The 25,287-nt window shown below is 47.0% G+C and overlaps 1 protein-coding gene across 3 annotated transcripts in view; it reads right to left on the reverse strand.

The window, feature by feature from the left end:
* Positions 1-25,287, reverse strand: part of LOC146859484 (uncharacterized) — a 115,944-nt gene that overhangs the window by 62,846 nt on the left and 27,811 nt on the right. For 2 of the 3 annotated variants that reach the window (XM_085650213.1, XM_085650214.1), the window contains exon 3: positions 11,181-11,291. The exons of the other annotated variant lie outside the window; for it this stretch is intronic. In XM_085650213.1, coding sequence (XP_085506339.1) covers positions 11,181-11,291 — 111 coding nt within the window. The remainder of the gene's footprint in view (positions 1-11,180; positions 11,292-25,287) is intronic. 3 annotated transcript variants of the gene reach the window in all.

Here is a 25,287-nt window from a genome sequence, read left to right on the forward strand (position 1 = left end):
GATGAATATGTGAGTATCACAAAGAAGAGACAAGGGAATAAGGGATGTGCTGTGGCCAGGGGTAGTAGATGTGTTTTCAGACCTCAGGGATAGGTTCTGTACAGGGGTAGTATGGAGATGTTAGGTCTCAGGAATGGGTTCTGTACAGGGGTAGTATGGTGTTTTTTTTAGGCCTCTGGGATGGGTTGTGTACAGGGGTAGTAGATGTGTTTTCAGACCTCAGGGATAGGTTCAGTACAGGGGTAGTATGGAGATGTTAGGTCTCAGGAATGGGTTCTGTACAGGGGTAGTATGGTGTTTTTTTAGGTCTCTGGGATGGGTTGTGTACAGGGGTAGTATATGTGTTTTCAGACCTCAGGGATAGGTTGTGTACAGGGGTAGTAGAGAATTGTTCAGGCCTGAGAGATGGGTTGCATCCAGAAGTATAGCACTTTTAGCATCTGGGTTGGGATACGTACTGGGGTACTATAGAGTTTTTACGCTTCAGGGATGGGTTGTGTACAGGGGTAGTATAGAGTTTCTAGGCTTCAGGTATGCATTCTTTACAAGAGTAGTATGGAGTTTTTAGACCTCAGTGATGAGTTCTGTACAGGGGTAGTATGGTGTTTTTAGGTCTCTGGGATGGGTTGTGTACAGGGGTAGTATAGAGTTTTAGGCCTGAGGGACGGCTTGTATACAGGAGTTGTAGAGAGTTTTTAAGCCTCAGGGATAGATTGTGTCCAGGGGTACTATAGACTTTTTAGGCCTCAGATATGGGTTCTGTACAAGGGTAGTATGGAGTTTTTTAGGCCTCTGGGATGGTTTGTGTACAGGGGTAGTAGATATGTTTTCAGACCTCCGGGATAGGTTCTGTACAGGGGTAGTATGGAGATGTTAGGTCTCAGGAATGGATTCTGTACAAGGGTAGTATGGAGTTTTTTAGGCCTCAGCGATGGTTTCTACACAGGAGTGTATGGAGATGTTAGGCCTCTGGGATGGGTTGTGTACAGAGGTAGGAGATTTTAGGCACCAGAGATGCGTTGTGTGCGGGGGTACTATCAAGTTTTTAGGCCCCAGGGATGGGTTATGGCCAGGGCAGGCCTGGAAAAATCATTAAAATGTTACTAGACCAAAAGGTCCAGTATCCTGAATAATGTACTTGACCTAACTGTATGCATTTAACATATAAACGGGTCCTATGATGTCTTCCCAGGCCAATATATTTTTTTGCAGAGTCACCTTTTCCTTCATTATCACATAAGGATATATCAACAGCATTGACTTTGCTAGCAACAAAGTACAGCCTGTGTGTGGGCGGAGCCGGCCGGACAACACACTGTAAAATCGCATATCGAGTCCTGCAGCGCAGTAGAGTTGAGCGGCAACGGGGCCTTGACTTTGCCAGCAACAAAGTCCCTGGGGTCGGACTTCGTCCCCCAGAGTACAGCCTGTGTGTGAGTGGGGCCGGCCAGACGATGCACTGTAAAATGCGCACATCGAGTCTGGCAGCGTGGGTCGCGCCCGGGCATGCCCCAGGTGAAGACCAAACCAAGAGCAGGCCCACCTACACCCGTCCACCCCCGACTGCGGCTGGACCAAGTCTCCTGGTTTTGGTTTTTTGGACCCTGAAGGCAGTTGTGGGATATTTGCTTGGCAGGCCACTATTTGCACCGACTACTAAGTGTCACAGTAAGTGGATTACTTTGGATTACTTTGCTTAACGAGATACTCCACTTTCCCACTGGTGCTCTGACACAGCCAGTAGCAAATATGGGCAAACTTAAGGTTGGAGGTGCGAAGACACTTATAGAGCCAAGTACCATACCTAAGCGCACTTAGTACACGCCGTGGGAGATATATCCAAAGAAATAGATCTAGCAGAGCGGCATTGCTCTCCGAGTACGTCTGGGCCAAATGGGACAGATGAATATGTGAGTATCACAAAGAAGAGACAAGGGAATAAGGGATGTGCTGTGGCCAGGGGTAGTAGATGTGTTTTCAGACCTCAGGGATAGGTTCTGTACAGGGGTAGTATGGAGATGTTAGGTCTCAGGAATGGGTTCTGTACAGGGGTAGTATGGTGTTTTTTTTAGGCCTCTGGGATGGGTTGTGTACAGGGGTAGTAGATGTGTTTTCAGACCTCAGGGATAGGTTCAGTACAGGGGTAGTATGGAGATGTTAGGTCTCAGGAATGGGTTCTGTACAGGGGTAGTATGGTGTTTTTTTAGGTCTCTGGGATGGGTTGTGTACAGGGGTAGTATATGTGTTTTCAGACCTCAGGGATAGGTTGTGTACAGGGGTAGTAGAGAATTGTTCAGGCCTGAGAGATGGGTTGCATCCAGAAGTATAGCACTTTTAGCATCTGGGTTGGGATACGTACTGGGGTACTATAGAGTTTTTACGCTTCAGGGATGGGTTGTGTACAGGGGTAGTATAGAGTTTCTAGGCTTCAGGTATGCATTCTTTACAAGAGTAGTATGGAGTTTTTAGACCTCAGTGATGAGTTCTGTACAGGGGTAGTATGGTGTTTTTAGGTCTCTGGGATGGGTTGTGTACAGGGGTAGTATAGAGTTTTAGGCCTGAGGGACGGCTTGTATACAGGAGTTGTAGAGAGTTTTTAAGCCTCAGGGATAGATTGTGTCCAGGGGTACTATAGACTTTTTAGGCCTCAGATATGGGTTCTGTACAAGGGTAGTATGGAGTTTTTTAGGCCTCTGGGATGGTTTGTGTACAGGGGTAGTAGATATGTTTTCAGACCTCCGGGATAGGTTCTGTACAGGGGTAGTATGGAGATGTTAGGTCTCAGGAATGGATTCTGTACAAGGGTAGTATGGAGTTTTTTAGGCCTCAGCGATGGTTTCTACACAGGAGTGTATGGAGATGTTAGGCCTCTGGGATGGGTTGTGTACAGAGGTAGGAGATTTTAGGCACCAGAGATGCGTTGTGTGCGGGGGTACTATCAAGTTTTTAGGCCCCAGGGATGGGTTATGGCCAGGGCAGGCCTGGAAAAATCATTAAAATGTTACTAGACCAAAAGGTCCAGTATCCTGAATAATGTACTTGACCTAACTGTATGCATTTAACATATAAACGGGTCCTATGATGTCTTCCCAGGCCAATATATTTTTTTGCAGAGTCACCTTTTCCTTCATTATCACATAAGGATATATCAACAGCATTGACTTTGCTAGCAACAAAGTACAGCCTGTGTGTGGGCGGAGCCGGCCGGACAACACACTGTAAAATCGCATATCGAGTCCTGCAGCGCAGTAGAGTTGAGCGGCAACGGGGCCTTGACTTTGCCAGCAACAAAGTCCCTGGGGTCGGACTTCGTCCCCCAGAGTACAGCCTGTGTGTGAGTGGGGCCGGCCAGACGATGCGCTGTAAAATGCGCACATCGAGTCTGGCAGCGTGGGTCGCGCCCGGGCATGCCCCAGGTGAAGACCAAACCAAGAGCAGGCCCACCTACACCCGTCCACCCCCGACTGCGGCTGGACCAAGTCTCCTGGTTTTGGTTTTTTGGACCCTGAAGGCAGTTGTGGGATATTTGCTTGGCAGGCCACTATTTGCACCGACTACTAAGTGTCACAGTAAGTGGATTACTTTGGATTACTTTGCTTAACGAGATACTCCACTTTCCCACTGGTGCTCTGACACAGCCAGTAGCAAATATGGGCAAACTTAAGGTTGGAGGTGCGAAGACACTTATAGAGCCAAGTACCATACCTAAGCGCACTTAGTACACGCCGTGGGAGATATATCCAAAGAAATAGATCTAGCAGAGCGGCATTGCTCTCCGAGTACGTCTGGGCCAAATGGGACAGATGAATATGTGAGTATCACAAAGAAGAGACAAGGGAATAAGCCTTCTCTGACTCCCCTACCGTCACAGAAATCTCACTACACAGAGAAGTACTAAAATAGGCAAGACTACTTGACCCAAAAGCACAGAAAAGAGATACTCAACTTCTCAGGACCACCTAAATGTAAATACTACAAATAGATTAAACAAGGACAAAAAAAAGGGGGAGACAATAAATGTCTTAATACTGCCCTCACACACTTTGCAGTGTCCTGCTTCGACATAGGGCCGCATCTGACATCGAGGTGCTGACCAACACACTGGATGGAGCGCACATTTTTGTATGTATGAAGACTAGTGGTGAGGGTAAAGAAAGTGTAAAGGAACAAAAATCACAAAGAAGGACACAAAGTATAAAGGAAAGAATATTCCCTCAAGAAGGGACCAAATAGTGCAGACACATAAAGTTAAAACTACCTAAGGGGGAACAATCATCTCTCTTTATTCCTGTAACCCCTTGGTAGGATTAAAACTTGAAAATTGGGATATTCAGGGGAGGTAAAAACCCCATTTCCCTGCTGCAGATACCAACATGTTTCTGCCAATTGTACGCGCCCAACTGGGTCGCTCTGGCATTCATCAGGGTGTTGGTCCCTAGTTATCTGGTCTTCACCCCTATTCAGGTGTTTACATTATTAGATCACGATGGACAATATCCAATTTTCATATTCTCTGGGAATTTCCGAGAGGGATCCTTTTTCTGTAAAAAAAGGTAGAATATATGATTGTAGTTCTACCCATCCGTTCTTTATTCCTCTCCTAATATCTTAGTTTGTTGCCCTCTATACCTCTGCAACAAATGAATATGCAGTGATTCCATGCAACCAAGCCAACCTTCATAACTTAATAGTACTGTCCACACCATGTGCTCACGCCACTTACACCCTCACACACCAGTGGGGATCCAGAAGAGACTGAATCTCTTCTATGAAGGTTGGCTTGGTTGCATGGAAACACTGCATAGTCCTTTGTTGCAGAGGTATAGAGGGCAACAAACTAAGATATTATGAGAGGAATAAAGAACGGCCTATAAACAATTAATACCTGTGGATTCTTCCATAGATGTGTGTGATTCTGAAAGTACAGTTCAGGATACAACAGCACTGGCTCACTGGGAGGAGCCGGGGGTGGCAGGGAGGGGGCATCGAAGCCTGTTCGAAGACGTTTGCAATACTAGGGAATCTGCAGTGCCTGTGACTGTAATGCAACGGATGCTCATGCAAAGTGCTCAGATACCCTTGGGTCCCTGCTTCTCACTGTCTCTCTCTTCGCCTCTGTGTGTTCTTGCTGCCCTGTCCCCACTACCCGCTGCTGCTGACTTCGGTGCTGCTCTCTCTTGTGTTGCGAAAGGCTCTGTAATTTGAGTGACAGAAGCAAAGTCACTGTTTAGGAAAGTGAGTCAATTACTCATCCAGCTGCAGCGCCCACTGTGGACGATCGTGTAGACCCCTTACTTTTAAAGCAGAACGCAAATCACGGAGAGAACATAGCATTGCGGCAAGAGCTGCTGCCTTTGGAACTGGAGAACAGGGTGGAGAGAACATAGCATTGCGGCAAGAGCTGCTGCCTTTGGAACTGAAGAACAGGGTGGAGAGAACATAGCATTGCGGCAAGAGCTGCCGCCTTTGGAACTGAAGAACAGGGTGGAGAGAACATAGCATTGCGACAAGAGCTGCTGCCTTTGGAACTGGAGAACAGGGTGGAGAGAACATAGCATTGCGGCAAGAGCTGCCGCCTTTGGAACTGAAGAACAGGGTGGAGAGAACATAGCATTGCGGCAAGAGCTGCCGCCTTTGGAACTGAAGAACAGGGTGGAGAGAACATAGCATTGCGGCAAGAGCTGCCGCCTTTGGAACTGAAGAACAGGGTGGAGAGAACATAGCATTGCGACAAGAGCTGCTGCCTTTGGAACTGGAGAACAGGGTGGAGAGAACATAGCATTGCTGCCCTGTTCTCCAGTTCCAAAGGCGGCAGCTCTTGCCGCAATGCTATGTTCTCTCCACCCTGTTCTCCAGTTCCAAAGGCGGCAGCTCTTGCCGCAATGCTATGTTCTCTCCACCCTGTTCTCCAGTTCCAAAGGCGGCAGCTCTTGCCGCAATGCTATGTTCTCTCCGCCCTGTTCTCCAGTTCTAAAGAGTTTTTAGGCCCAAGAGATGGGCGGCGTCCAGGGGTAGTATGGAGATTTTAGGCCTCAGCAATGGGGTCTATACAGGAGTAGCATGGAGATGTTAGGCCTCAGTGTTGGGTTGTGTACAGGGGTAGCATGGAGCTGTTAGGCCTCAGGGATGGGTTGCCTACAGGGGTAGAAAGGAGTTTTTAAGCATCACGGATGGGTTCTATATAGGAGTAGCATGGAGATGTTAGGCATCAGGGTTAGGTTGTGTACAGGGGTAGCACAGAGATTTTAGGCCTAGGGATGGGTTGTGTACAGTGGTAGTATAGAGTTTTTAGGCCCCAGAGATGGACTGTGCCCAGGGGTAGTTTGGAAATTTTAGGCCTCAGGGATGGGTCCTATACAGGAGTAGCATGGAGATGTTAGGCCTCAGGGATGGTTTGTCTGAAGGGGTAGTAAGGAGTTTTTAGGCCTCAGGTTGGGTTGTGCACAGGGGTAGCATGGAGATGTTAGGCCTTCGGGATGGGTTTTGTACAGGGGTAGTAAGGAGTTTTTAGGTCTCATGGATGGGTTCTATACAGGAGTAGCATGGATATGTTAGATCTCAAGGATGGATTGTCTACAGGGTTAGTAAGGAGTTTTTAGGCCTGAGGGATGGGTTCTATACAGGAGTAGCATAAAGATGTTAGGCCTCAGGATTGGGTTATATACAGGGATAGCATGGAGATGTTAGGCCTCAGGATTGGGTTCTATACAGGAGTAGCATGGAGATGTTAGGCCTCAGGTTGGGTTGTGTATAGGGGTTGTAAGGAGTTTTTAGGCCTCAGGGATGGGTTCTATACAGGAGTAGCATGGAGATGTCAGGCCTCAGGGTTGGGTTGTGTACAGGGGTAGCATGGAGATGTTAGGCCTCAGGGATGGGTTGTCTACAGGGGTAGGAAGGAGTTTTTAGGCCTCAGGGATGGGTTCTATACAGGAGTAGCATGGAGATGTTAGGCCTCAGGGTTGGGTTGTGTACAGGGGTAGCATGGAGATGTTAGGCCTCAGGGATGGGTTGTCTACAGGGATAGGAAGGAGTTTTTAGGCCTCAGGGATGGGTTCTATACAGGAGTAGCATGGAGATGTTAGGCCTCAAGGTTGGGTTGTGTACAGGGGGAGCATGGAGATGTTAGGCCTCAGGGATGGGTTGTCTACTGGGGTAGGAAGGAGTTTTTAGGCCTCATGGATGGGTTCTATACAGGAGTAGCATGGAGATGTTAGGCCTCAGGGTTGGGTTGTGTACAGGGGGAGCATGGAGATGTTAGGCCTCAGGGATGGGTTGTCTACAGGGGTAGTAAGGAGTTATTAGGCCTCAGGGATGGGTTCTATACAGGAGTAGCATGGAGATGTTAGGCCTCAGGGATGGGTTGTCTACAGAGGTAGTACGGAGTTTTTAGGCCTCAGAGATGGGTTCTATACCGGAGTAGCATGAATATGTTAGACCTCAGGGATGGGTTGTCTACAGGGGTAGTAAGGAGTTTTTAGGCCTGAGAGATGGGTTCTATACAGGAGTAGCATGGAGATGTTAGGCCTCAGGATTGGGTTCGATACAGGGGTAGCATGGAGATGTTAGGCCTCAGGGATGGGTTGTCTACAGGGGTAGGAAGGAGTTTTGAGGCCTCAGGGATGGGTTCTATACAGGAGTAGCATGGAGATGTTAGGCCTCAGGGTTGGGTTTGTACAGGGGGAGCATGGAGATGTTAGGCCTCAGGGATGGGTTGTCTACAGGGGTAGTAAGGAGTTATTAGGCCTCAGGGATGGGTTCTATACAGGAGTAGCATGGAGAAGTTAGGCCTCAGGGACGGGTTGTCTACAGGGATAGTACGGAGTTTTTAGGCCTCACGGATGGGTTCTATATAGGAGTAGCATGGAGATGTTAGGCCTCAGGGTTGGGTTGGGTACAGGGGTAGCATGGAGGTTTTAGGCCTAGGGATGGGTTCTATACAGGAGTGGCATGGAGATGTTAGGCCTCAGGGACGGGTTGTCTACAGGGATAGTACGGAGTTTTTAGGCCTCAGGGATGGGTTCTATACAGGAGTAGCATGGAGATGTTAGGCCTCAGGGATGGTTTGTCTGAAGGGGTAGTAAGGAGTTTTTAGGCCTCAGGTTGGGTTGTGCGCAGGGGTAGCATGGAGATGTTAGGCCTTCGGGATGGGTTTTGTACAGGGGCAGTAAGGAGTTTTTAGGCCCCAGGGATGGGTTCTATAGAGGAGTAGCATGGAGATGTTATGCCTCAGGGATGGGTTGTCTACAGGGGTAGTAAGGAGTTTTTAGGCCTCAGGGATGGGTTCTATACAGGAGTAGCATGGGGATGTTAGGCCTCAGGGTTGGGTTGTGTACAGGGGCAGCATGGAGATGTTAGGCCTTGGGGGTGGGTTGTCTGTAGGGGTAGTAAGGAGTTTTTAGGCCTCATGGATGGGTTCTATACAGGAGTAGTATGGAGATGTGAGGCCTCAGGTTTGGGTTGTGCACAGGGGTAGCATGGGGATGTTAGGCCTCAGGGATGGGTTTTGTACAGGGGTAGTATAGGGTTTTTATGCCCCAGAGATGGACTGCACCCAGGTGTAGTATGGAGATTTTAGGCCTCAGGGATGGGTTGTACACAGGGGTAGTAAGGAGTTTTTAGGCCTCAGGGATGTGTTATATACAGGAGTAGTATCGAGATGTTAGGCCTCAGGGTTGGGATGTCTACAGGGGTAGTAAGGAGTTTTTAGGCCTCAGGGATGGGTTCTGTATAAGATGGCAAGGCGTTTTCAGGGTTGAGGGATGGTTTGTGTATAGTTTTTTAAGGGAATTTAAATATATAGGTACATATATTTTAAAGTTCATATCTATTATTCATTTTAGAAAAATGCACTATTTTAGAATGTAAAATGATATAATTATGTTAAATTATTTAAATTAAAATCATAGTTGTTAAAGAAAAATTAATTAAAAATACAAATATGTTAGTGTTGATTTATATGTGTATATAAGTGTATATACATATATAGATATATACACACATAAAAAAATTAATTTGCATAATATACATATATAAAACTTAAAATAAGTAATATATATATTAACAAATAATAATACCCCCAAAAAATTACATTATAAGAGGTTAATAATAATAACTAAGGGCTTAAGATATCAAGTCATGTGATGTAATGGCACTCCCAGAGCAAAAAACGCAGGGTAATCCCCCCCCCTGTATTGGTCTGTGATATAAAATATAACATTCCTAAAAAAGCTATTGCCTCCAAGCTCTTGGAGATGGTGAGAACCATTGCCATGACACAAAACTACCTCTCTGGGTCGAGACCACAAAGCATTAAGGGGGCACGCACCACCAAGTGTTTGATGGCGCTCCTTGTCTGCGCAAAGGGAACACCAGACTTCTCACCATTCTCAACCTTTCTGCAGCCCTCCACATCACTGGCTACCAAACCTTACTCAATAGCCTATCCTCTTAATGGTACTATGATGGAATCGTTTGACAGTAGTCCACTATCTACCTCAAAAGCAGAGCTCGGTATCCAAACCTAATATAATCTGCTGGGGAATACCCAATGGTTCCATTCTCTCGTCAGCACTCTGCACCTTTTATGTGAAGCGCTTCAGGATCCTGCTGGCGGGCCGGAGCATCAATATCCACCAATAAGCAGGTGTCACCCAACTGCATCGGCGAATCGCATCGAGCCATGACATCCGTCATGTTAAAGGACTGCCTTGTTGCAGTCGAAGCTCTGATATCCAAATTCTTCCTCAAGCCTTACCTCAAAAGGTCAGATTTCTTTTCTCATCATCAACGATAGCAAAGTACAAATAATACATGGGCGGCTTTCAACACTGGATGGCGTGACAGCTGAGCAGTCTCTGGGCCTCCACACGGACACAAACCTCTGATTCAATAACCACACCAAGCACCACATGAAAACCTCCCTGGCACCAACTGGCCTTTGTATTGTGAAGCTCTTCCTTCCATAATATGACTTTAGGACTGCCATGCAGGTGGTGGTCCTATCTCAGTTCGAGGTTGGCAATACCACGGAGACCAACCGGGCACCACTGAAAAGTGATCTTCATGCTACTTTCCCCTCATTCAATGTCTTCACAAATATGACTGCATTTCCAGAGACTCTGAAAGCTTTTCTGACTCCTTCTGCAAGCAAGATCACATGTGAACTAGAATACCTCTTCTACAACGCTGTCACCGACAACAATCAGACATGCTTTGCGATTAAAATCAAGATCTGTGGTAGGACAGGGACAATACGCAGCGGTAGCAGACCAGAATAGAAATGATGAACTACAAGATGGAAAAAATGCGACAACAACCCCTTTTCCTGCCATGTGCTCGTCCATGATATGGAAGAAGATCACAGTTTAAACCCAAAGACCGCCCAACTTCTACGGTTTTGAAAAGAGCTTAAGACTCATCTCTTCAAGCAAAACACCGTCCCTTTCTAACCCTCTCTCCTGCTGTCTCTGAAGAGCAGCCTCCCCTCCTGTCTGCGCCCCTTGAGGCTCAGCGAGTAATGCCTTTCCCTGTCTGCATCACGCTGGGCACGTCTGGCTAGATTCTCATTTTAAGGCAATACATGCATAAAGGCATACATACATGCCATGAAAAAAGAGATGTCATCGTGTGACAATGGAGGACTTAGCGTGGCTGCAGCAGAGAGAGCAATTAGTGAGAGGGTTACTGTTGATTTTGTCTATGAAGAGTTGGCTGACGCTTTGAAAGAAGGAGCCGTGAACCTCTGGGGGTAACCTTATGATGGAGGGGGTGCAGGAGATGGGAAGAGGGTGACTGGAAGCTACCTGAATGCACAGGAGCGAAGCAACAGGATGCACATTGCAGACATGGAGAGGACTTGCGCCTTGTCCTGTAAAACAGATGTGTGCTGTGCAAGGGGGATAGGAGAGACATGCTGCACAGGGTGAGGTTCATACTAGTTGTGGAGACAGATTTGCTCTGTGGGTGGGCAGATGGACAGCGGACACAGGAGTGGACACAGGAGGGTGCACGGAATCAAAGACACTCATACGGTGTCACAGAAACGTGCCAGGCCAGTCATGCAATCAACACAAGCGCATTCTTCCAAAGCTGCTGGATATACTGGTGCCATAATCCATATGTTCAGAATACCGTCTACTTCTGAAAGTTTTCAAGACATCACTTCTGTAGTTTGTACTCACTCTGAGAAGGGGCAATATCTGCTCTTTTCTCCAAATGCTGAATGTCCATGGAGCACACATTTTTCTTTTGTTTTGGTCTTAATGAAAAGATAGAGGTAGCAATGAGAGGACCTAATGTGAAAGAAAACCATCATTGATACAAATTATTGCACAATCACAATATTTATTATTCTCAAGCATAAAATGTGAAATTTGACAACTAAACGTTGAAGTCACAGGCTATGACTCCAAGGGCCGAAGGGGTGGATTTCACCCAGTAAGTTTTGGTAGGCTTAACCCTAAATTCACCACTGTATAGTTGTGGAAGAGTAGCACAGCTCTTAAAACCTCAGAACTCTGAACCCTGTGCATGCAGGGTTGTGTGCAGAGATCAGCATTCACTGGCCCACTTGAAATCAGAGTGTACCCAACCGCACACTTGGAATATGATGTGTGGGGTTTGCAAAGGTAAGGACAAGCAATTCGATCTCGTGTGTCATCACCTTGGCTACATTAAACGAACAGCTTACCTGTTCCATTCATCTTCGCAGTACTTTTATAACCTTACTTCAGTGTTTTGTAGGAGGATTAACCTTAATTAAGAAGCCTTCTGAAACCTGGACCCGCGTGCACGGGGAATACATAAACCACAAGTCTCCACTGAACAACCCAACCCTCACTCTGAAGAGTGGAACAATAGACAGGGGTTGGTGGGCAACAACTGTAAATATTACACAACCCTCGCTGATTGGCTAGTGGTAGTACTGAGTTTGTCACACTAAGAGAGAGTTGCAGAATTAGTTGTCATCACACCCTCCGTCATCCTGTCCTCCATTATTAACATTTAAAATACACCACTTCAGAGCTAAAGTTAGTTCCACTCATACAACTCTTGTCATACAGGTGCCTAGCTACATCAAAAACTGTCTGAAGACTTTTATGCCTGATCGCTGTCGTCGCTCATCAGGGACTCACCTGCTGGCCTGTCTGCGCTTCGGCAGAACCACCTTTGGGGGACGTGCCTTCTCGGTTGTGGTTCACCAGATCTGGAATAAATTACCAGAAAGTCTGCGCGGGGAGACGGCTTTCCTTCCATTTAGGAAGAAACTTACCACCATCCTGTTCACCTAAGCGTTTGGATAAGTTCACCCCAATTCTGCCCTATCTGCAAGTTATATGGCATCCCTGGGTTCATGGTAATAGCGCTTAGAGACCGTTGGTGATTTGGCGCTTTACAAATATAATTTAACATAACATAACATTATAGCTTCCTAGTATTGTTTGACTCTTTGGCACTCCCACAGGATTTGGAAGAATGACCCCTCATCTCCGCATTCTCTATAACAGAGAGTATCTGGTTTTCTACCCATTTTTTCAAGCGTGTTGCAAGAAATATATGCTCCGTAAAGAAGTTTTAATTGAATCAATCTGAATCGGGCCCGAATGGCCTCTTCCTTGGGGGATGCCAGGGCTCCCGGCCAGTCCTCCTCTTGTGGGTATATAATATCTGGTCCCCATCGGGCCCTTAGGCATACCAAAGTATCAGGCATGTTGTTTATAAGTTTCTGATATGTCATGGATATCACTTTTCGGATGAGGTGCTCCTCTGGGAGACGACACTCCAGCAGCGAGGAGTCGGGTATTGACTTTCGCGATGGGAACCACTGATCTTATGGCGTGACTGATCTGCAAGTATCGAAAAAACTCATTGGGGTCTAAATCTTTTGATTGTTGCTAAAACGACTTCTTGGGGGTGCCTGTGTGTAGCATATACAGAAATCTCGGTAGCGCCATCATTTTTAATAGCGCTGCCCTTCCCAGTAGCGACAGCGGGAGAGCCCGCCAGTGTTGGACGTCATTTTGAAGTCGAGTCAGAAGGCCCATCAAATTCTCATAGTAGCTACCGGCTCTAGCATCAATGCAAATATTAGTGGAGACAAGGTGCAACCCTGTCTCGTGCCCCTACGCATGGAGAACCATTACAAGGTTCTCCCACTGACCACTACCTGAGCTCAAGGCTTTTCATAAAGCAGCTTTATCCAGGACAAAAACAGCGGTCCGAACTCCATACGGCTCAAGACCGCAAACATGTATGGCCACTCGATGGTGTCAAAAGCCATCCTTGCATCGAGGGAAAGGATTGCTGCATCTTCCTGGGCCCTCCCTAAAACTCCACATAGGCGTCTGAGATTTAGTGCAGTGGAACGCCCGGACATAAAGCCCAACTGGTCTGGGTGGAACAGGGTTGACAAAAGTGGCAACAACCTCATAGCTAGTAATTTGGCTGAGATCTTAACCTCTGCATTAAGGAGCAAAATTGGTCGATATGAGGAGCAGTTATCTTTGGGTTTTCCTGCTTTTTGAATTACCACCACCATTCCCAACCGCTGGTCCGTAGGAATGCAACACTTTGTTCTACTCTCCTCGAGCATAGATAGAAAATGTGGCATTGTTTAGGAAGCCGTGAGCTTATAGAGTTCTATAGGGATCCCATTTGGACCCCCCGAGTTAAGGGCCCTGAGCGCTTGTGTCACTTCTTCCTCTGTGATGTCAGCCTCTAAAAAAGTTATTTTTCCCCTGCCGGCACTACTGGGAAAGGAATATCCACTAAGCATTTCAGGGCATTTTGAGTCATTGCCTTCGAACTTGAAGTGTGGATCTTTCAATAATAGTCTGCGAAAGGCTCTGCAATCTCCAGTGGGTCTTGCACAACTTCCCCCATCTCTAGTGTAATTTGCGACACCCACCGGTTTCTGCACTCCTCTGGTCAAGCCACGCCAATAGTTTTCCAGTTTTATCTCCCACTTCATAGACACGGTATTGCGTCGCTGTGATTTTGTTTCTGGACTCCTCCAGTACCCAATCTGAGTCGTCCTGCTGTTTTATTGCCAATCTATGTTGTAAATTATCCTCTCCACCATTTACTATTTGGCGTTCAAGGTCTAGGATCTCTTGTTTGATTTCTGCCACCTTCGCTCTCTTCTCTCGTTTATGCCCCACTATCAACGATAAAGCCTGCCCCTAGATCACTGTCTTTTATGCTTCCTAAAGTATCTGGGCTGAGTCAACTGAGTGAACGTTTTCTTGGAAGTAGTATTTGGTGGCTGCCGTAATTCCCTTTCTGATTGCAGGTATTTTCAGATACCAGGGGTTAATTGGAATTGAGCCCTGATCACATGTGGTACCAACCCTATACTTTATCCAAAGAGAGGAGTGATCAGAAATTCCCCCGCCATGCGTACGACGTCAGATAAATGTGCGAGATGCGGACCTGAGGTAATCAAGTAGTCGATACGTGATCGGCTCTCATGAGCTCCGGAATAGAAAGTATATTCCCGCTTGTTTGGATTCAGCGTACTCCAAACATCAAGGAGGCCCAAAGCCTCGAGGAACCTCGCTAACTGTGTTGGCTTGGATGTTGGAACCCTTCCGGGCCAACAGTCCAAGCTTTTACATCCTATCATATTAAAATCCCCCCCCCATGAAGAGTCTACCGGTGGGAAGCGTTAACATCAATGCCCCTAGATCTTCCAATGTTGATTCTTTCAGCGTTGGGGGGACATATATTGAGAGTATATTTATCACCTCTCCGGCCCATGATCCAGATAAGACTGCATATCTCCCTAATCTATCAGTCCAAGTCTTGTCAATTATCAAGGGAGGTTCTTCTTTAAAAGGATTCCTGTACCCTTGGATCCCGATGTATATACTGTATGTATTTTCATTTTGTATCCCCCCCAATTGAGTGCTCGACAAGTGTTCCCATTAGATGAGTCTCTTGCAATAGCACTACATCAGGTGAGTACCTCTTAATATATTGCACAACTATCCCACTTTTTATCTTATTGCCCAACCCGTTCACATTCCAAGTCATCACTTTCAATTCCGCCGGTGCCTTCCATACCATCTCTTTGTTTGTAGTATTATTATTATGGAGCTACATTGTGTCCCCGTTGGAATTTGCCCTCACTGATCTCCATGGAGATATGTATTCCTGGCACTGTATTTAAATCCTGCACATTAGTATGTTCTGCTTGCCCTACCCAATGCGTGAAAAACCATAGCTAACAAGCTATACTGTGAAATTCTTCCTCCCCCTCTCCCCAATGGGCCCGCTTCACGGAGAAAAATTCTAAGAGTCCTCTTGGCTGGAGCCGCTGTATTATCAAATCTTCTACAAACATTCCCGGTTCTTGCCCTTCTGTTTGTTCTGGTATCCAGAGAATATGTTCGTTTTTGCGCCTTGACCTTCCTTCCTGGTCTTTAATTCGGGCTTCCAAGGCAGCTTGAAGCACTTGTACTTCTTTCATTTGGTCCTTCAGAGTTGTCGTGTCGTGGACCAAGGTTTTGGTGGTACCTTCTACCTCCTGGACCCTTGCCCCCATGTTGCGTAAATCTGCACGGATCAACAACACTTCTGTCAATACTACGTCGAGCCTGGTCTCCGATAAAGTTTGTACTCCTTGTATCACGGCCATCAGGTCATTTAGGGAGCAAGAGGATCCTCCGGAGGCCTCCTCCCATTCCAAGGATGAATGTTCTTGTAGGGGCCACTGGGCCTCTGCGCCTTTCTGGAGCGCAAACTTATCAAGTTTTGTTTTGTGTGAGGTCTTCATATTTCTTCCCCCTGTCATGGTATCAGGTAACCACTTTTGGGTGGATTGCTCCGTTTCTTGCAACTCATGAGGGAACCGCTGCCGCCAGCCATGGGTCTTCAGCGCACCCTGCGTCCTGTCAGTTTATCTCTGTCGCTTTCCACACTATCCTCCACCCTCAATGTGGCCCCACTTCAGCTTTTTATGTCCCCCTTTGATGTCTTTTCGGCTTGTTTGTGCCCCTAGTGCTTGCGGAGCATATCCGGCGCCGTGGCGGCTCACAGACACTCCCAGAGGCCTCGCTCGGTGTCACTCAGCACCTGACTTCCGCCGCTACCGCAGGACCCCTTCACTCTTCCACCTACTCGAGGCTTCACTCGTCCCTGTAGGCGGCACTATCGATGTTCCGCCCAGCTCGATAAATTTTTAGGTCTCGCCTAGCTATTGCGTTTACGCAATCGCTATGCGAGACTCTAGTAAGAGGGGCATTTCAAAGTGCTCCCAAAAGTGGATTGCATGGCGAGCACGCGCACAATCACGTGCATCGTGCCACCATGCAATCCGTTTGGGGAAGCGCTTCAGCCCACTGGCGCGTGCACTTGTAGCCACAGCCTCGGCATCATACTTCAAAGGGTCCGCTCCCCCACCTGGAATGCGCTCCCCCGCCCCCGCCACAGCATGCCGAGAGATTGTTTCCTCATGGTGCCTCTCACAACTGTCCCTCCCCCACCACAGGGCTAGTCTCACGGACGCATTGCCATCCATCGATTTCACTTTCATGCCCGTGCTCTCTTTGCCTTTCAGCACACAGCCCGCCCTCCCCCCTCCGTGTTTTCTTGCAGCTTTGCCCAGATCTGAGTCTCAAACAACCAAAATAATAAGTTTGCCCTGCACGCTTTCTGCGCTTACAAAGTTAACATATGCCGCGCTCATTCTCTTTTCATCCTTCTAAGGTCGATAACATTAGCTCCATGAATTCTGCGTCTAAGGATTTAAATAACCATATGTTTTCTTGCAACTTTAGGCACTTCACACACACAGCCCCACTGCTCACACACACAGGCATCAAGGCAGCAACAGAATGCTCTGAGCCCCACCAGTGTTTGCCACACACACATGCCTCTCGCATCTCGTGTTTTCTTCCAGCTTTGGCCCGTGTTCTCTTTGCCTTTCAGCACTCAGCTTCCCCGTAACCACCATTTAACTAACATCCTGCCACACTCATTCCATTTTCATCCTTGCTTTCACTTTCATGCCCGTGTTCTCTTTGCCTTCCAGCACACAGCTTCTCTGTAGCCACCATTTAACGACCATCCTGCCACACTCATTCCATTTTCATCCTCGCTTTCACTTTCATGCCCGTGTTCTCTTTACCTTTCAGCACACAGCTTCTCCGTAGCCACCATTTAACGACCATCCTGCCGTAAACACCATTTAACTACCATCCTTTTAGTTAAAATAAAAGAATTGCCTCTAAGGGTTTAAGGAACCATAGAAATACAAGGCAGGGCAACATACACTCCGAATGCCACTCAGAGCCACATAATTACATGCCACATAACTACAATGCACTCAATACAACAGACACTCCAAAAACCAATCAGTGCCACATAGTTACACACCACATAATTACACAGCGCTCAATGCCACATACACTTCAAATACCACTCAGCGCCACATAATTACACACCACATAATTACACTACACTCAATGCCACATGCACTCCAAATAACACTTAGTGCCAATTAATTACAATGCAAACAATGCAAGATACACTCAAAATAACACTCAATGCCACATAATTACACGCCACTAAAATCAACATACACTCCACACAAAACCACTCAGTGCCACATAATTATATTCTACATAATTACACTCTATCTATCGCCCTCACTCTCTGTCTATCTATCTATCTATCTATCTATGTATCTATCTATCTATCGGACTATTGCACTCTATCTATCTATCTATCGCATCACCACAGCATCACTTAGCACCACCACAGCATCACTCAAGGGCACCACTACATCATTATGCGCTACCACAGCATCAATTAACGCCACAGCATCACTCGACACTACCACAACATCACTCACCGCCACCACAGTATCAATCTGTACAACCATTCAACAACAACTGGCTCTAATACGTTCTCTCAATATTTAGGCTTTATTACAAATGGCACAAAAAAAATGATAATATTTAACTTCTGTTCTTGGATTTTAGGCGCAATTAAATACACTAAACATAATCTTCACAAGAGTTATTAACAAAAGTTTAAACGATTGCCATTATAATTTACATTAACTTTTATTTAAGTATTAATTATTTGCAAAAATTAAAAGCCATTGTTATTTGTAATATCAATACATCTAAGTCACGTAAATACAACACATATTGCATTACAAATGCTATAGATGTCACATTTGCCACAGTTAAAACTATTGACAATGTACATGAGAAAGCTAGTAATTTCAATATTTTCAATACCAACACATAAATAAAAAATTTGTCAATTTACAATATAAAAAGCTCAAACTTTCCTAATGCGAGACCTATTGCATTGCAAATGCTTGTTAATGTTGTTGGCCCCAATTGCTGGCTGCAAGGCTCCGCTGTCATTTCCTGTCCTCCATCACAGGTCTCAGACGGATTAGTGGAGGTTGATTGCCAGAGCCACTTCACAGAGAAGCCAGCTTCCTTCGCAGGCAAGCCACGCCCCTTGTGTGTAAATTTAAAAATATGACAACATATTTCGAAACAAAATCCATAAATAATAGTAATCCTAAATACAATTATCAAAACATATATAACAATTGTTAGACTTGGCATCTTTTGGCATATTTCCCCAGTATTTTTGCTTTCTGCCCTCCTACTTTTGATGGCATGCTGGGTTTTGTTTTCTGCTGGTTTAGTGTCTCTGCACACTTTTTCACTGCTATTCAGTGCTAACGTGCAAGTGTTTCTACTTTAAAGTGTCTTATGATAGGTTTTCCATGATTGCCATATTTGATTTACTAGTAAGTCTCTAGTACAGTGCACTGTGTGAGCCAAGAGCCTGTAAATCAGATGCTACTAGTGGGCCTGCAGCACTGGATGTGCCACCCACACAAGCAGCCTTTCAAAGGTGCCTCAGACCTGCCACTGCAGTGTCTACATGCACTTTTGTCTGCCATTTCGACCTGGCAAGTGCACCCACTTGCCAGGCCCTAACCTACCCTTTTCCTACACATAGGTCACCTCTAAGGTAGGCCCAAGGAAGCCCCATGGGTAGGGTGCAGTGTATGTGAAAGGTGGGACATGTGGTAGTGTGCTTTACATGTCCTGATAGTGAAATACTGAGCATTTAGTTTTTCACTATTGGCAGGCTATCTGCCCCATAGGATAACATGGGATCTGCCTTGTAACATCTTACAAGTGTAACTTTCCATTGGGAGAAGATCCAGAAATGGAGTTTAGGCTTTCTGAGCTCAGAATTTTATAACACATCTTTTACTAAAGGTGTTTTTTAAATTGTGTTTGAAAATGCCACTTTTAGAAAGTGAGCATTTTCATACTTAACCATCCTGTATACCTCTGCCTGTTTGTGTATTCACAGCCTGGTTTTGGGGTGTCAGGAGCTGGGCATGTGCATTCATACTAGACAGTCACAAGGGGGGTCAAGGTGTGCCCTGCCTTTCCTGGACGACTCATAGCCAGTTGAATAGACCTTTCTGCATTCATAGTAGTGGGAGGAGTTTTCACTAGCACCTGAACAGGCTATGTCTGCTGTGCACAATGCTTTCACCACCTCCTGTAGTGAAGCTGGACTAGGGAGGACAGAACTGGTTTCTCCTGGGCAAGAGGGACTTGCTGCTTAAAACTTCAACGGGAAAAGTAGTATACATATTAGGGCCATGACCCCAGAACCATAGAAATCTTTTGGACTAAGGAGCTGCCAAGAGGAGTACTGCCCTTTTGCTGTGTGTTGCTTAGTTGTGTTGGCCTGCAGTTGCTGCTCCTGTCTTGGGCAGTGAAAGGACTAGACTGAACTTTCTGCAACTTATTACCTGAGTTTATCCAAGGGACTGAGGTACAGCTTCCTCCCGTTCAAGGAGTCTCAGGAACATCAAAGACTTCAGGTTCATTTACCAACAGCACTGGGAACAGTGTGCTTTGTGCTGCAAAAGAAGAAAAACACTTAAACGCCATTAATGCTGCTGCTGGCACTGTGTCCTGTGGGCACCGCACTTTGCACCACCTCGCTTCACATCGCTGTCCTGGTATCCTCACGACGATGTTTCATGCTGACATTGATGAAGCTGCCTGCACCGTGGCCCGGGGGCACCGCTCGTAAGTTACACAACGCACCGCCCCATCCCACACCGCAGCCTTGGTCCGCCGACGCTGGTGCCAACGACTCCAGAGCATCTACTGACAACAGCACTTCAGCAATGATGACGATGCTGCTTGCACCGTGACCTGTCAGCACCGCCCAACTTCGCACCGCAGCCCTGGCCTCACCAAAGTCGCCAGTCGTCCCTGATCCGCAGTGGCTTGTGCCGCTTGAGCGGAGGGACGTGCTTTCCTGGCTTCTTTTCTGCTGTGCCGGCCGGAAGTGAAGGTTAGCGCTCTAGCTGCTCCAGCCTCCGCTTCCATACCTACTTAAAGCAGGACAGAGCGCGGCGCTGGCGGCACGCCGACGGCAAGCCCATCTGCGCCTGACCACCGCCAGCCGCCAGGACTCCTGACCATTTCTATCTTTTTCACAGGCAACTCCAGCCTGGTGAACGTAGGCTATGGCAAAACTTTATTATTCAAGTCAGGAGCTTAAACTATTAAACAAACCACGTACAGCCACCCTACCAGAGGGCCTTCTAGCTACCCCTGTGGCTATAGCTACTTCTAATGTAGATATTAAAACCCACCTCAGCGAGCCAGTTCCAGCTCCTGAACTCCGGTTGAATTGTATTATAGACTCAGACACCACTAAGACACCTAAACAATTAAAAGGGCTATATTTCAATGCCCGCTCAGTTCCAAAACACGCATTAGAAATATGGAGCCTTCTTGATATTGAAAAGCCAGATATCTGTTTTATTACTGAAACCAGGCTCCATGAACATGCCTCCCCTGATGTGGCGACCGCGTGCCCTCCACAATACCATCTACCCAGACTTGATAGGAACATCAGGAGAGGAGGAGGTATAACTATAGCCACTAAGGCTGGACCAGAGATTACCACGCTAGAGACCATTACTTCGTACTGGTGTGAACTATGCATTTTTAGAATTGAAAGACAACCTAAGGGAACCTGGAGAGGCGCCATAGTGTACACACCCCCGTCCGGAAACCCAATTTTATAAACCACCTGCTTGAAGCAATTGCCCCCATGTACTAGCAGCTGACAAATTTCTCCTCATTGGGGATTTTAATTATCATGCGGAACTGCTCTCAGACCCTGCTACAAATCAACTACTCACTAATTTGAACACACTGGGACTAGTTTAAATGGTGACGGGACCTACCCACTCGGCAGGTCATACCCTTGACCTTCTGTTCACCAACACAGCCATTGTCAGAGTGGAGCCTCCTCTCCCCCAGCAATGGTCCGATCATGATTTGTTGAAATTCTCCCTACCAGTAATCACCACCAAAAATGACCTTAGTAGCGAATTCACATGGAGAAGGCCCTTGCGGAAAGTCACTCCTACCATCTTCCCAGCCCATTTTTGCCCCCCTTCTTTATCTTGTACCGAGAGCATCGTTCATGCAGCTACTTCCCTTGAGGCCGCAATCACACTGACCTTGAATACCGTTGAAAAACTTTCCAGTAGGAACGCCGAACGTAAATGGAGGAAAACTAAAAGTATCGAAGATCGGAAAAAGTTTAAACTTATCCACCGCAGCTATTTAGACAACATTAGGCAGGCAAAAATATTGTATCTTATTAACAGGATTGACTAAGCTGGCAATTCCAATAAGGAGCTTTACAAAATACTAAAGGAATTTACCACTCCTCCTGCCCAGCCGTGTAATCCTTCTTTGCAAGAATGGGCAGACACATTCTCCACCTTTTTTGAGGAAAAGATCGTCACGATTCATAATTCCTTTCCGCATCATGATACAAAAAATTCTGTCAATGACTCTGACATCGCCTTCCCTCTTTTAGAAGAGTTCACTATGCTTAACTCAGATGAAGTTTCAACTGCCCTGGCTAAGATCAAATCGGGTTCTCCAGTAGACCCGGTTTCACCCTGTTTGTTTTCAACTATTGCCCCCCTGCTCCTTAGAAATCTTACTGATTTATTTAATATGTCACTTTCACAAGCAGTAGTCCCAGTCAGATGGAAAGCAGCAAGGGTTAGGCCCATTCTAAAAAAAACTACTGCTGACCCCAAGGTACCTAGCAATTACCGTACAATTTCCCTGATTCCTTATTTTGGAAAGGTACTTGAGCCCTTGATCAACAAGCAGCTCACCGCCCACCTGGAGTCACGGATTGCTGGATCCTTCACAGTCGGGGTTCAGGGCTGCCCACAGCACTGAAACTTTGCTGGTGGAGGTCGTTGACAACATCAGACTAGCCCAGGATAACGGACAGTTAGCCATGCTTGGCCTGTTGGATCTGTTAGCTGCCTTTGACACCATATCCCACAGCATTTTAGAGCAACGGCTCTAGGAGATGGCTGTCAGGGGTGTGGCCCTGGACTGGCTCAGAAGTTATCTAACTGACCGAACTACCACTGTACAGATCGGCACCCTGGTCGGCACCCTGGTCTCCAGTATTCGGCCAGTAAAAATGGGGGTCCCTCAGGGCTCCATCTTAAGTCCCATGCTCTTAACCACTATGTGATACTTCTGACCAAAGTGATCAGGTCCTACGGTTTCGATGTGGTGTCATACGCTGATGACACCCAGCTATTGATCACCCTAGGCCCTGATCCCACCGACACTAAGATTAGTTTTAAAAACCGCATGACCCACATCGATAACTGGATGCGTACCAACCATCTTCAGCTTGATGGTAGCAAGACAGAGGTCATTCTCTTCGGTAGGGCACACAAATTCTGGTTGAATGACTGGTGGCCCCACAATTTGGGTCCCTGTCCATCTCCAAAACCCGTGGTGCGGAACCTTGGAGTAATGATTGATAACCAGCTGTCAATGAAAAATCATATAAACCTTATAATCAGCACTTGTTATGGAATAATGCGCAGTCTAGGTAAAAGTTTTCAATGGATCCCAACTGAATCGAGGAAACCACTTGTTCAGGGACTAATCATAAGCCGTATCGATTATGGAAAATTCCTGTTGGCCTCCATGAATGAAGAGCTCTACTCTAGGCTTCAAGTCTTGCAAAACACTGCAGCCAGACTTGTACTAAACCTCCCTTCGAGGTCTCCATCAGCGGCTAGTCTGAAGACTCTCCATTGGCTCCCCATTGGGAAGCAAATCCACTTAAAGATCCTCTGTCTAGTGCACAAGAACATGTACGGAAACGAGCCAAGCTACTTCTCAAACAAACTCAGCTGGTACCAGCCAAATAGGACGCTCAGGTCAAGCACCAAATCTCTCTTTACCCCACGTAAAATTCGGACCGCCAGGAATGGCGGTAGATCTTTCTCTTTTCTTGCACCTGCTCTCTCGAATAAACTTCCATTTCAATTACTCTCCGTAACAGATCACAGGCGATTCCGCAAGGAATTAAAAACCTGGCTATTTGATCATCAATAAAGTCCCTTTATCTGACCTACAGCTCCAGTGGAGTCGTACGCAAGCGCCATGAGACCTCCGGGTGATATGTGCACTCAATAAATCTCCTTCTCCTTGACTTTGACCGACGCCGCTGGACATCGACACCGAGCCACTGCCTGCACCGCGACCGTAGGGCACTGCACGCCGCACCACAGCCACGACACCGGATGACGCCAGAGCTCCTGATGTCAACCTCACGAAGTTCGATCTGCAGCAAATGTGACTTCAAGGGCCCAACAACTCATTCTATGATCGCCGGAACTTGCGCCTACCGAAGCCTGGTGATGCTGTCTCTTCGGAGCTCATTGCAAGGTCCACGATGCCCTGTATTTACAAGGTACTGTTTGCGGGTCTTCCCGACACAGTAGCTGGCCCGCGACCTCGTGGCTGGCCTGAACAGTTGGATTTAAAGGAACTGTATTTTTAAGTCTATTCTTGCAATATTCATGTCATGTGCGAAGCAGCAGGGGACTCATACGGAAAGTCAAGTGAGGGGGGACGACAACGCCAGCAATCGGGTGAGTGCCCCCATCACGTTACAAGTAACATAAACCACCGCGCCGTCGTCAGTCACTGCAAGACATCATGTCCACAGTTCCCCCAATAGAACCCTTCATCGTAGAAGGCTCCCCGTCTTCGCTTGCCCCTAAATGAAAAGATTGGGTGGAACGGCTACTGATTTTCTTTGAAGCCACCAAGGTACACCGAGATCAGAAAAGAGCAATGCTATTACATCTCGGTGGTAAAGATGTACACAACATCACTAAGACGCTCAATGAAGCCACGCCAAAAACCAACAAGACCCTAATAAATGCTCTCAATGGCTATTTTGGGCCAATGGCCAATCAGGATTATGAGCGGTTCATTTTCTGGCAGGCGCGGCATCTACCAGAGGAGTCCCTTGATACGTTTCACGCCCGCCTCAAGAACTTGGCGGCGACGTGCGGATTCCGCGATGAGACGGAGGAGATTCGGGGACAGATCATCCAGGGCTGTACATCTGCCAAGCTCCGTGAAAGAATCCTGGAGGAGTCGGGAAAGCCCCTACAGGACATACCAACATTGGGGCGCATGAAAGAACTATCTAAGGCTCGGGCAGCACACATGGAAGCGGCTCTCCAATCCCCAGTCAAGGCGAAACCAGTAAATGTCGTAGCGACTAAACCAACAAATCGCTGGACGAGGAAAGACATGGGCGCGGCGTCCCAAGGGCAGACGAAGACATGTGGCTATTGCGGAGGACCATCCCACAGGGCAGCGGACTGCCCTGCAAAAGGAAAAAGGTGCTCAGGATGTGGGCGATTCAATCATTTCAAAAAAGTTTGCAGATCAAAGCGATATCGGAAACCTTGTCAAGTGGTAAACATGGTTACGGAAGAAGAAAAAGGGCTCAGTGATACGGACGATGATGAGGATGAAGAATGAGTAGTCCACAAAGAGCACATGATTGGGACCGCTACCAGGAAAGCGCGCCGCTTACCTCAATGTCATATCCAGATAGGCACTCAGGATGTACTAGCGGTGGTGGACACTGGGGCTACCATCAACATCATGGCTTCGGCACTGTATGAAACCATGCAGTCAGCGCCCCCACTCACCCACACGGGTATCACAGTGTTCGCCTATGGTCAAGACTCACCCCTGAAGATGCGAGGCAAGTTTAAGACTCGGTTAGCTCATGGATCTCGCTCAATCAATGCCAATATATATGTCACTGAAGATGGACAGGGCATGCTCTTAGGGTGCCGGGCCGCTGAGGACCTGGGGGTCGTCAAGTTTGCATTTGGAGTAC

Source organism: Triturus cristatus, chromosome 3_2, assembly GCF_964204655.1.
Source record: "Triturus cristatus chromosome 3_2, aTriCri1.1, whole genome shotgun sequence".
NCBI lineage: Eukaryota > Metazoa > Chordata > Amphibia > Caudata > Salamandridae > Triturus > Triturus cristatus.